The sequence below is a fragment of the Podospora anserina genome, chromosome 5, assembly GCF_000226545.1.
Source record: "Podospora anserina S mat+ genomic DNA chromosome 5, supercontig 6".
Lineage (NCBI taxonomy): Eukaryota > Fungi > Ascomycota > Sordariomycetes > Sordariales > Podosporaceae > Podospora > Podospora anserina.
In genome coordinates, this window is record NW_001939194.1 from 214,201 (window position 1) to 226,404 (window position 12,204).

The 12,204-nt window shown below is 52.1% G+C and overlaps 4 protein-coding genes across 4 annotated transcripts; 2 read left to right on the forward strand and 2 right to left on the reverse strand.

The window, feature by feature from the left end:
* Window positions 1–2,145: 2,145 nt before the first annotated feature.
* Window positions 2,146–3,907, forward strand: PODANS_5_6050 (uncharacterized protein; the record flags this gene model as incomplete). The annotated part of the gene is made up of 3 exons (XM_001929744.1): window positions 2,146–2,943; window positions 2,997–3,110; window positions 3,164–3,907. The coding sequence occupies 3 exons, from the start codon at window positions 2,146–2,148 to the stop codon at window positions 3,905–3,907; spliced, it is 1,656 nt and encodes a 551-aa protein (XP_001929779.1).
* A 1,053-nt stretch (window positions 3,908–4,960) lies between these two features.
* PODANS_5_6060 (uncharacterized protein) lies at window positions 4,961–6,969 on the reverse strand (the record flags this gene model as incomplete). Its single annotated transcript, XM_001929745.1, has 3 exons — window positions 4,961–5,132; window positions 5,202–6,346; window positions 6,397–6,969. 3 exons carry the CDS (start codon window positions 6,967–6,969, stop codon window positions 4,961–4,963), a joined length of 1,890 nt encoding a protein of 629 aa, XP_001929780.1.
* Window positions 6,970–7,675: 706 nt separating this feature from the next.
* Window positions 7,676–10,144, forward strand: PODANS_5_6070 (uncharacterized protein; the record flags this gene model as incomplete). Its single annotated transcript, XM_001929746.1, has 3 exons — window positions 7,676–9,755; window positions 9,814–9,873; window positions 9,933–10,144. The coding sequence occupies 3 exons, from the start codon at window positions 7,676–7,678 to the stop codon at window positions 10,142–10,144; spliced, it is 2,352 nt and encodes a 783-aa protein (XP_001929781.1).
* A 728-nt stretch (window positions 10,145–10,872) lies between these two features.
* Window positions 10,873–11,798, reverse strand: PODANS_5_6080 (uncharacterized protein; the record flags this gene model as incomplete). Its single annotated transcript, XM_001929747.1, has 3 exons — window positions 10,873–11,241; window positions 11,310–11,626; window positions 11,717–11,798. 3 exons carry the CDS (start codon window positions 11,796–11,798, stop codon window positions 10,873–10,875), a joined length of 768 nt encoding a protein of 255 aa, XP_001929782.1.
* Between the last annotated feature and the right edge of the window lie 406 nt (window positions 11,799–12,204).

The following is a 12,204-nucleotide window of genomic DNA, read 5'->3' on the forward strand; positions in this document are numbered from 1 at the left end:
GGGAAGTTCGGAGTCCGCGGTCTTCAGTGTTAGTATCAAGTCATCAGGAGGTCAAAATTTGCGAGTTTTTTGTCATTTTTTGGGCCAGTTATCCATGTACGGTGGCTGGACAAGTGCTGACATGAGGACTACCAACAAACAGTGATGTTCGCATGTGGTTGCTTGACCCTGTTGGTTCTGCGATAGTCCGGCGTATTCAGATCGTATTAAGAGCTGCACAAATCCTTCTGTCGGTATCTCTGGCTGCCGACGCCGGGAACGGTGTGAATGATTTTTTTGGTGGACGAATCGGAGTTTATAGCAGTCGAGGTCGACGATGACGGATAGCGCAAGAAAGAAGTGAAAGACGCTGCCGGGGTATTCCCCGTCGAGTCATCCGGAACCCTGCATTCTGCAAAAGATCGAGATAGCACCACCACAGAGTTTTGACGGATTTCCAATCATGTCGTTGGGTAGAAATGAGCTGAATTGATAGCTCGATATGATAGTTCTCTTTGCTGATCTGGTCTCGCATTTCCCATCCCATCAAAAGGGGCAACTTTCTGGGAGATAGCCTCTGTTCTGTTTGCGTATCAAAAGGCCAGCCACCAGAGAGGGACAGTTGGTCGGGCTCTTGTCTCGAGTCCGAGCCCGCGAACTGATATCGTGGTCTCCTTGAGCAGATCGTCGATCTGGATGAGGCCGTCACGGCTTTTATGCGCCGAGACTCGGTAGAGCGGCCCCGAGGGTGGTATCGGGCGCAAAAAAAACGTGAGCGGGAGTTGGCGTTGTCAGTTTCTGTTTCTCATCATGTGGGGCAGATCCTGGATGGACAAATGTGGAGTAAGCCGATGGTTGGCGATGGAGGGGTTCAAGGGCTTCATGGAGGGTGAAGAGCGTCCCGGTTTGTCCCTATATGGCCTTTGGTAATACCTGTGGCCTGTAAACTTTTCATTGAATACAGCCTCATATAACTTTCCGCTGGACGAAAAGAAGTTGCGCAACTTATATGATATCTGTCTGGTGAAAGAATTTACACTGTGGTGTAAGCTGTGGGTTGGGTGAGGTGAACCGCCAAGTGCCAACGGTTAAGACCCCGCTTGAAAACTGATTCATCAGCCTTGTAAGCTGAGTATTAACTCCGGTCTCACGACCAACGAGCTAGGGAGATATCGGCAACATATTGTACCGTCATCAAACCCTGGACGAATGAGAAGAACTATTCGCGCTCTTTCGTATCTGTAGCCAAGTGAAAAGCCACCAAGTTAGGTATCAGAACCGACCACATGCCACAGCTGTGACACCCAAGACTAACACCATCTCCCTTCCCCCAAGGCTGACTCAAAGAATCGCACGAGGGCCTGCCACCTGATTGGATAGCGTTCATGATGCGGTGACATGGTCGGGGGCGTCTGTTGAAGATGACTCTCCACACAGTGCAGCGTCACTGTGGACCCTTCATCGACAACCTTCCACGACGCCCAGCCCCAGAAAGGCACGAGAAGGCTCGGATGTGCCGGAGTTGATGAGTACAAGCCGTGGAAGTGACATATGGAAGCCGCTTCGCTGCAAAGACCGAGCACGAGTAGAATCGAGGAGAACACTTGCCCATCTTGGCCCCAAGAAAGAGGTTGGAATTACACATCACCATGTCCTTGTATACCGGATCAGGGAAAGAGCTATGATGGGTCCTTTCTACCTCTACATGAAGCTTGCAATGTTTGGAGCTTCCTTTATAAGGTCTCTCAGGCCACAACCTGTCCACACCCTCTAGTTCCGGAACGGTCTGTTCCCCAGATCAAACCACACCAGTCTTTGTCCTTCATCTGATCCGATACCTTGGGTCTGGATTCATTGGGTCGAACTTGATTCCATTTTTATGACGATAACGGCACTTTTATCCCATCTTCAGCCCTTGAATCAGAATTCGCTATTACAACAACATCCGCCTACACGATATCATATTCAACGACCACATACCATTGACCAGCATCCATTAGCCAGCATCACCTCCTGGGGACTTCGAAAACAGCGTGTTATGTATAAGCTAGGAGAGTCCAGATGATGGCACATTTGAGATCACCTGGTATCCTCATGCCAGCCCTTACGGGCTGGGTAATCCTCAGCCTCGCCCGAGGAGCCCTCGCACATGGGGGGCATGGCGGCATGGAGATGACAGAAGCCGACAAGCCTCTCCCAGAGGATCAATACCCACCGACATATTTCGCCCATCCGGACCACAAAGCGGCTATCTACGGACATATTATCTTGATGGTTCTGGGTTGGATGTTTGTACTGCCCGCAGCTGTTATGCTATCCCTTGCTCGCTCAAGATACACCCTCTATGCGCAGTTCAGCTTCCTCGCTTTAAACACGGGTGGCATGCTGTTGGGCATCGTCTACAACGCCAGTACGCCGGATCTCTACCCAAATAATGCCCACCACAAGATCGGATGGATCGTCACCATCGCTGCCGTATCCCAGGTGGCCATTGGACTTTTGGCACGCGTGGCCGGCATGATGAAGAGGGGAGAGCTGGGCAACGTGAGGGAACGCCAGGGTTTCATCCCCGTGTCGACTGAGGCCATTCAAGCCCACGAATCAGGATTTCCTGGTCCCTACCGTCGGTTTTCCCATGACAGCGGACAGGGCACAGAGCTCGGCTCGGAAACTCTCCGCAGTCACTCTATCTCGTCACCTCCAACCTCCCCCACTATCCCTTCACATCTCGCTCACAAAGAGTACCAACATGACGACGGTTTTGAGGACGAAGATCTCGAGCACAAAGTGCCATCGTTGAAAAAGACTGGCAAGGCTCTCTCGATGGTGGCAAAGGTGGCTGGCAAGATCTCGGATCGCTTCTGGAAAATCCTCATGTTTGCCTATAACTTTGTTAATCGGACGATTCTTCTCCTTAGCTTCATTGCACTCTGCACAGGGGTTACCACCTACGCCCGATTCTTTGTGAGTTTGAAAGTCTTTTGGTAATAGAGAATAGATGCTAACCATGATGATAGGAGGGCAACGGGATCTTTAGTGGTCTGGCACATTGGATCAAAGGGGGTGTTTTTGTCTGGTTGGGATGGTGGACGCTCGCTCGTTGGGCTGGCAGTTTTGGCGATCTTGGATGGGTAAGACCTCTTGCTTTTTTCAAGTCTGTTACCCCTATTCTAACCATGTTTAGGCTTGGAATGTCCGTCCGAAAAAGGCGGGCCAGAAATGGTGTCCTTCTGCCGAATTCGTCGAAAGTGCCCTCATCTTCTTTTATGGATCGACTAACGTCTTCCTCGAGCATCTCGGCAATTGGGGTGGTGAGTGGTCCTCTCAAGATTTGGAACACGTCTCTATTACGGTCTTGTTCATTGGCGGCGGCCTCTGCGGTATGCTCATCGAGTCGATACGCATTCGCAATCTCTTGAACTTTCATGTTGTCGAAACCGCCCAGGAGGATCACATAGACAGGGACCAACTCCGCGAGCCAGAGACATACGCCTTTTCTCTCAACCCCATACCGGCTCTTGTGATCATTCTCACGGGCCTGATGATGAGCTCTCACACACAAGAGAGCATGATCTCGACCATGGTCCACAAGCAATGGGGCGATCTCATCACTGCTGCGTCGCTTTCCCGCGGCTTGAGTTATGTTGTTATGTACCTCAAGCCGCCCAAGACGATTTACCCCTCGAGGCCACCAACGGAGTTGTTGACGGCTTTTGGTCTTACCGCTGGCGGTTTCATGTTCATGGCTAGTTCCAGTGACACGGTCGACGGCATGATCCACTATCAGCTCAACCCGATGTTCATGTACACGGTTAGCATGGGCTTCGTTGCGTTGATGATGGCGTGGGTGATTTTGCTGGTGGCGTTGAAGGGGTGGGCGGAGAAACGGGAGGCGGCGGGTAGGTTGACTGGGAAGGCGTTTGCGTGAAACGGTCTCTGCCTGCTGATCTTCTCATGGAGATAAAGGAGAAGGCTCAACCACGACGATGGAAAATGACGATGACCATGTGTGGAAGAAAAGAAAAGTTGGAGGAAGTTCGGTTTCGGAAATTCCTTTACGTCGCTTCCAGAGATACCCCGTTTTATACCACCTTTTTGGAGACTTTTATGTTGCATCACACGCTCTCTTGATTTTTGTACACTCGTTCACAGTTGATACCCTTTACATACATACATACGATCGTTGGAATTCGTTTGGGGAATGGGGGGAATACATGGATACAGGAGTGCTGGATGGATGAAGAATATGGCTATGATACAGGCGTACATGATTTTGATTGGGGAAAGAAGGGGCAAGGGGAGCAAGTAATGACTATTGCTTAATGGAGTTGGGTTGTTTTAGGTATATAGATGGGGATTGAACAAGGGGGTTGGTTCACCTCTGTCTATACTGAAATCAGATGACGAAGGGGCTTTGTGAGTGGTGGTGTGTAAATGTCTGATGTGCTCAAGGGGTAAAGGGGTAACGTTGCGATATGGCTATGTGGGGTTGTACAATGAGTTGGACCAAAAGAAATAAACACACTTGAGGGAGGCAACCAGGCTACTACTCCCCAAAGTGTTGAACGCCACGACACTCACCTTGACATGCATCTTGGCTTGCACCTCACTCGCACATCCAGTGTGGTTTCTTACCAAATTAAACTTTCTATTTCAAACGCTGATACCAGAAAAGGATATACAACTACCTGCCAATGTCCGATGCCACAGCAATCTCCGCGTAAAATAATACAGGGATATCAAAAAGAATAAAACAGAACAAATGACGAAGCGGAGTGACTTTTTCCCAATCCTATACCCTTCCTACCCCCCGTGTCCTTTCCTAACCAGCTCCCGTTTCCCTGGGTATAATTGTTCTTATACACCACCCTTTTCCTTTTCCAACCCCCCCCCCCCAAAAAAAACCATTCCTGCTCAGTCTATCGAGCCCTTCCCAACATATTAAAAATAAAGAAAGCAAAAAACAAACACAAATCAGACCTCAATCATCAGGGTAGTACTCCTTAATGTTGGAAACAAACCGACAACTCTCCCGATCAAACCTTTTAAAGAACCTACCCGCCGCGATAAAAAGCTCCTCTGGAATTTCAGCCGGATCCGTGATAATCTCCACATTCTCCTGCGCAATTCTGAGGCGACAATACGCCGGTCTCCTACAACAAATCAGTCACACATTCTCAAAAAAAACCGGGAGCATGGCGTTGCGCGGGGGGGCAACTTACACGCAAGTATAAAAAATCTTGTCAGTCGGCCGCCGGCCATACCCCATCTCGGAATACATATCAAATCTTCCACCTTCCACCCTTGCATCCTCATGCGAGACCGTATGCGGATCCGGCAGCATCATATTCTTGCTTCTCCACCCGTTGATAACGCCCACATACCCGTACCTCTTGTGCCTAAAAACCTGTCCAATCTTGTAGTGCACCGACCGCTGAATGTCCTCTGTGTACCTTCTATGACACGCTGTTGACCCCCGGTTGTCGAGATTGTTCATCATTCGGATGATATCCGGAACGTGCTGCCACCCAACGCGGTCATCCATGGCCATAGGCTGGCGTTTGAGGAACGAGTCGTACGCTTCGTACACGGGCGAGAGATACTTCTCGAGGATCCATAAATCTTCTGACCAGTGTTGTGAACATTCTGCCAGGAGCCTGGACAGGGAGTCGCTCCACCGAAAGGTGGCTGGATCCTTGGTCATGAGGTCAGCCCACATGGCGGCGTATTTGGCTGTGTTGAGGTTGCGAAGAGGAATACCGGTACGGAGGCGGCCGGTAGAGATGATCTTGGGGTCGTTTTCGGGAAGCGTGTACACCTCAGCCCATGAGGCCTTGAGGTTTTTTGCCATTCGCTGGACGATGATGGGCACGGGCGACGGCTGGAAACTGGCAGAGTCGTCGTCGCTTTCCCAGCCATGTTCGACTAACTTGGCGCGAAGGTATTCGATGGGCACCTCGTGATCTGAGGTGAAGGGATCGATGTACATGCGGTGCAAAGCTGTCGGTCGCTTGTTGCTCCACACAAGCTCGCCGTCCAGGTCTTCGCCGGCGGGCGGCTCGACGCTGACATAGGCATGACCTGGGAAGTTGAGACAGGCGGCATTTATCCCCAACCGTTGGGCCACGCAAACGAAGATGGCAGCCGCAACCAGGGGGAGCGACGCGTGCTCCCTTTCGGATAGGACGTGTCCAATAAGGCAGTACTGCAGATTGCGATACTCGCTGATGGGGAACTCGGCGCCAATGTAATTCTTGAGTCGAAGCCAGCGCATCAGGTTAATGGCTTTGTCTCTCGTGTTGAACCTTTTGGAATGTGGATGCTCCGTGATGTATTGGATGGCGTACTGATCAAGCGTCCGGGCGATCTGTGGAAGCTATTAGCTATAAGCCTAGTAGAGCTATAGGAACAACTTACGTAGTTAAGATCATGATCCTGGCCGTGCAAGACAAACATGTCAAAAGCCCCCAGCGCAGCATCGAGATGTTCCCTGCTGTTGAGACGCCCTTGGTAACTGAACCATACCTCCACTGCTAGTCCCCTATGAAGACTGTCCAAGGTGGCTTGCGCCCAGTACTTCTTCGCCAACACATACTCGTCCGAGTCGTCAATGTAGCGCTGATCCAGCAAGTAGTCCTTGACATCTAGCCCAAGCTCACAGATGGCTGCTACCCTCCTGGCCTGACCTCTGGTGGTCCTCACGATACCATCCAGCCATCGTTCCACCCGAAAGTTTGTTCTCCGCCTCTTCAGCCACAAGTCCTTCCAGCCAACCGAAGAGGCTCTGGCTTTGAGCTTCTTCTCGAGGTTGTGTCTCGCATCCCAAAAGTGGAAACAACGCAGACAATAAGTTCGCCACAGCAGGGGCTCGTTCGCGATATTATGTAGGCGTCGTGATGCTAGCTGGAAGTTGCGGAGGTTGTCTTCAGCAGACACAAAGTGAAGGACGTGACGGATGATCTCATCGGGGAAGTCGGAGAGTTGAGCCATCGCAGTGTAGTTTCGAGGGCGATCTGGCGGAATTCTCTTATGTGGTTCGGATGGTCGGAGGGAGCTCGAGAGGGAGCAGCGGCGCGCGATGATTCAACCTGGGAGCGCTTTATACCAGTGGCGGCCGCTCATACACGGGAGTCTCAAAGACGGGGATGCTCTGGAAGAGTTTGAAGTCATTTGCCATTGGCAAACCTTACTTTGCTAGCTTTCAGGACTTGCGCAGGCGCAAAGCGCGTCATCGCCGGACCGGCCTCATGTAGAATTGCTTATCAGTGGTAATTAATTTCTCGATAGCGCAGCGGTTGGGTGGCCCGAGCTCCTCATTCCTCAACGTTGTTGGGGCCCTCAGGTCTGTTGCGCAGCTGCAAGACATGGAGCCCCGCCCACCAAAAACGTCCCAGCCGGCAATCCCTGGCCGGTATCCCCTATCGACCGCGGGGTAGCAGTCAAATTTACTGGAGCCCCTCCACCACCGCCCACCACCACGCCGTTCTGCTTCCCCGTCCCTTGTTCTCGTCTGAAGTTGCTCCCGGACCGTGACTCACGAATTGGCTGACAGGTCCCTTATTTCGGTTTCAGGGGACGCAAAATATTCCCATTTAGGCCACTACCATCGCCCTCGACCGAATCCCTTTCCAAAGCCACCTACAGGCCAACACCAAACACACCCCGTCCACATCGACAGTCTCGGAGAATCGTCACCATGGAGAAGGTCGAAAAGGTCACCGAAGCCCTCAAGAAGGCCACAATCGGCGGCGATGAGAAGAAGAAGGCCAAGAAGGAGAAGAAGGCCGCCCCTGCCGCCGATGCCAGCGCCGGCCCCCTCGAGATGAACCCCCCTCCATCCTTCATCCAGGAGCGTATCGACCTGTTCGACCGCCTGTACAAGGAACAGCAGGAGGAAATCGCCAGTAGACCTCGCGAGGACATCACAATCACAATGCCAGATGGCACCATCAAGGTCGGCAAATCGTACGAGACCACCCCCGCCGAAATTGCCAAGGGCATCTCCAACAGCCTCTTCAAGCGCACTGTTGTTGCGAGAATCGATGGCGAGACATTGTGGGATCTCGAGCGTCCCCTTGAGAAGAGCTGCAAGCTTGAGCTTCTGGACTTCAACGACGACCAGGGCAAGTTTGTCTTCTGGCATTCCAGCGCACATATTCTTGGCGAGGCCTGCGAGCGGAGGTTCGGTTGCTCGCTGTGCATTGGTCCCCCAGTGGACAATGGTTTCTACTACGAAATGGCTCTGCCAGATGGTGCCGCTGTTCAGTCCACAGACTGGGCGCCACTTGAGAACATTGTCAGCAAGGTGGTCAAGGAGAAGCAGCCTTTCCAGAGACTCGAGATGAGCAAGGAGGACCTGCTCAAGATGTTTGCCTACAACAAGTACAAGCAGCACATCATCAAGGACAAGATTGAGGATGGCACCAAGACCACAGTTTACAGGAACGGCCCCTTGATCGATTTGTGCAGAGGCCCCCACGTCCCCGACACTGGCAGAATCGAGGCTTTTGCCATCATGAAGAACTCGTCTTCTTACTTCCTCGGTGATGCGAACAACGACTCCCTTCAGAGAATCTACGGTGTATCTTTTCCCGACAAGAAGCAAATGGCTGCCCATAAGAAGTTTCTGGAGGAGGCCGCTAAGCGCGACCACCGCTTGATTGGCAAGCAGCAAGAGTTGTTCTATTTTGAGGAGTGCTCGCCCGGTTCGGCCATGTGGCTGCCCCACGGTATGCGCATCCACAATGCGATTATGGATTACATCAAGGAGGAGTACTGGGCCCGTGGCTACGACGAGGTCATGACTCCCAATATGTTTAACGTGTCTCTTTGGGAGCAATCTGGCCACTTGGCGCATTACAAGGAGGACATGTTCCTTCTTGACGTGGACAAGGAGCAGTTCGGTCTCAAGCCCATGAACTGCCCGGCCCACGCCATGATGTTCCGTCACAGAGAGCGCAGTCACAAGGAACTTCCCCTCCGCCTTGCCGATTTCGGTGTCCTCCACCGTAACGAAGCCAGCGGTGCGCTCAGCGGTCTCACCAGAGTAAGAAGATTCCAGCAGGATGATGCCCACATCTTCTGTCGCGAGGACCAGATCAAGGAGGAAGTTGCCGATCTCTTCGACTTCATGCGCAAGTTCTACGGTATCCTCGGCCTCACATTCAAGCTCAAGCTTTCTACTCGCCCAGAAAAGTTCCTTGGTGAGATCGAGACATGGGACCGCGCCGAGTCTCGTCTTAAGGAGGCTCTTGACGAGTTTGCTGCCTCTGACAAGGATGGTGGTGTCTCTTGGGAGCTCAACCCTGGTGATGGTGCCTTCTACGGCCCCAAGATTGATATCGCTGTGCTGGACTGCCTCAACAGACCGTGGCAGTGCGCCACCATCCAGCTTGACTTCCAGCAGCCCCAGAACTTCTCCCTCGAGTACCAGACTGGCGAGGCTGTGCACAAGGGTGAGACCAAGGCTGCTGTTGAGGAGCCTGCTCCTCCTGCTCCTGAGGCCGAGGCTGAGAAGGACAAGGATGGCAAGGAGAAGAAGAAGCCTCTTCTTATCAAGAAGGCTCTTTCTCCTGGCTGTGCCCGCCCTGTCATGATCCACCGTGCCATGGCTGGCAGTATCGAGCGCTTCACTGCCATTTTGGCTGAGCACTTTGCCGGCAAGTGGCCATTCTGGATGTCGCCTCGCCAGGTTATCGTTATCCCCGTTGGCATGGGCTTCTTGGATTACGCTAAGGAGGTCGCTGCCCTGCTGAAGAAGGAGAAGTTTTATGCCGGTATGTTGTTCCTTCACACCCCTATTTTCGACATCAATTCTAACTGTGTGATTCCAAGATGTCGACAGCTCCGGCAACACCCTCCAGAAGAAGATTCGCAACGGCCAGCTCGCCCAATGTAAGTTACAACAATCCAAGCGCATTTATTCTCGAAGAGAAACTAACATGGTCTTTTAGACAACTTCGTCTTCGTGGTCGGCGACGACGAGATGCGCAACCGCAAGGTCAACATCCGCTATCGCGACGACACCTCCACCCAGGCGAGAGATGTGCCTTTTGACTTGGACGAGGCCATCCAGAAGCTCAGGCAGCTCAAGTCTAACAGGGGCATGTACAACCCATTCCCTCATGTGGCCGAGGCGAAGAAGGAGGAGGAGGTCAAGGCTTAGATGAATGAATGAAATGAAAAAATGAGGGTAGAAAAAGTAGAAGTCATTCCATCGAACCTGTTTCTTGCCTGCCGGTATACCATGAATCTGTAGCTTTTAGTGGTTTTTTGGTATTGCTTAAAGCAGGGGTTTGGGGGAGCACTGGTGTTGGTGGTGGTGATGGTGGTGTGGTGTTTGTAGCAGAAATACGAGGTAAAAAAACCCTTTCGACAAACAAACCAACTCGAGATATTGGTTGTCATGCAAGCCAAGCATGTTTACTAAGAATTCAGGGGTAGCTCGCAATACTGCCTGGAAGTTGGTCGGCTCAACAACGGACTAAAGAGAGCTGTCCAAAAAAGAAAAAAAAGGTATCATTCAAAAGCCAAAGCAAGGCACTCTACAAGATAACCCAACCAAACAACGCAAAAGCCGCAACAAAAAGCCAAAAAACAAAAACTAATCGTACTACTTCATCATGTTGAATTGCTATCCCCTTTCCCCCTTCCCATTTTGTTCCCCAATCTCTCTCCCTCCATCATGAGAAAAAAATGAAAAAGAGGACTCAGAGGTTTGTTACATAAAAGTTGAGTGTGCAATCATGCATAGCCTCATGCGTCCCGTGTGTGTTGCGTGTGTCGTCAGGTATCTTTTAACAAAAACCACCCCCTTTTTTATCATTTTTCTTTCCCCAACTAATAATCCCAGTTCCTATTTTGCCCCCTAAAAAGCCCTTTCCCATACAAAACCTAAGGCTTAGGGATATGAATCGTCTTGCTGCACATCAAACACCCATGAATAGCAAACATGAGCGCCACCGGGTGAAACTCTAGGAGGGTACCCGTGAACAAAGTGCCCAGAGGCAACGCCTCGTGAATCCAGCCCTTAGAGATCCAATACGCCATCACCGCGTCGGTAGCCAACGTTGTAGGGATGGGGGTTCCCTCAAAGTACTTTGCCTTTCCTGTGGCGTCCTTGGGGATGGCGGCGGCAGTGACGTTGAACCGGGCCAGTCTCGTCAGGCCGCACAAGACAAAGAAGCCGAGGAGGAGGTGGTCGACTGGTGTGCGGAGGCCCATAGCGAAGGCGGCTGAGGCTGGGGCTACGCCGAACGAGATCTTGCAAGACACAAAGCTTGTCAGTAAAAGAGAAAGGTGGGCTGCTGGGAGATGGGGGGAAGACATACAAGATCGGCAAGCGAATCCAGCTCCTGCCCCATCATGCTGCTCTTTTTCCTCCACCGCGCAACTTTACCGTCGAAAAAGTCAAAGAACAACCCCAGAGGCAGGAACCCCAGCGCCCAGTAGAGCGTCGAGTGGGCTTCCGTGTTCAGCGCCGAGGCGAGGGGGCCCGTGGTGATGCAGTACCGCAGAGAGGAAAAGACGGAGAGGATGCCGCAGAGGCCGTTGAGCTCGGTGATGAGGTCGGCCAGGTGGAGGGCGCGAACGAGGGAGAAGTGGCCTACATCGGACGAGAGGAGGAGGTCTTGCTTGTTGTCTTTTACTGTTGGTGGGTGGGGCGTTAGTTTCACTGGGTGGTGGTTTGGGACAGAAAAGCTCAGAAAATAGCGGGGGAGGGGGAGAATGAACATACGCGCTGGCGACTTGGAGACGGTGGCATCGTTGCTGGAGGAGGCGGCAGACCCGGAGGCCGCGACGCTTGTTCTCTTTGACATGATGGTGTTGGTTTGAATATATGCGCTGTCGGCTTTGGTTCTGTGGGAGGAGAGCAGGGTAGGTATCGTAAAAAGAGAGAGGTTGGTATGTAGTATGTCTGTGATGAAGGTGTGCTGCTGCTCCAAACAAAAGCGCAATACAAACAAGGCCACGATGGATTGCGCAGCGCAGTGTATGTACTGGATCAAGGGAATTGCGTCAGGGTCGGCGGGTCGGAGGTAGGTTGTTTTGTTGGCTCTCTCTCACAAGCAACAAGCAGGAACGGCGCAGGCGGACGCTTGAGCGGGAGTTGGTTTTGGCACAGACAGTGGGGACTTTCCGCCCGAATGGTCTGAACCGTGAACGGTGCGCTTGACCGCCTGCCACATACGGTCTAGCATCTGCCAGAAGGTCTGGTTTTTATGC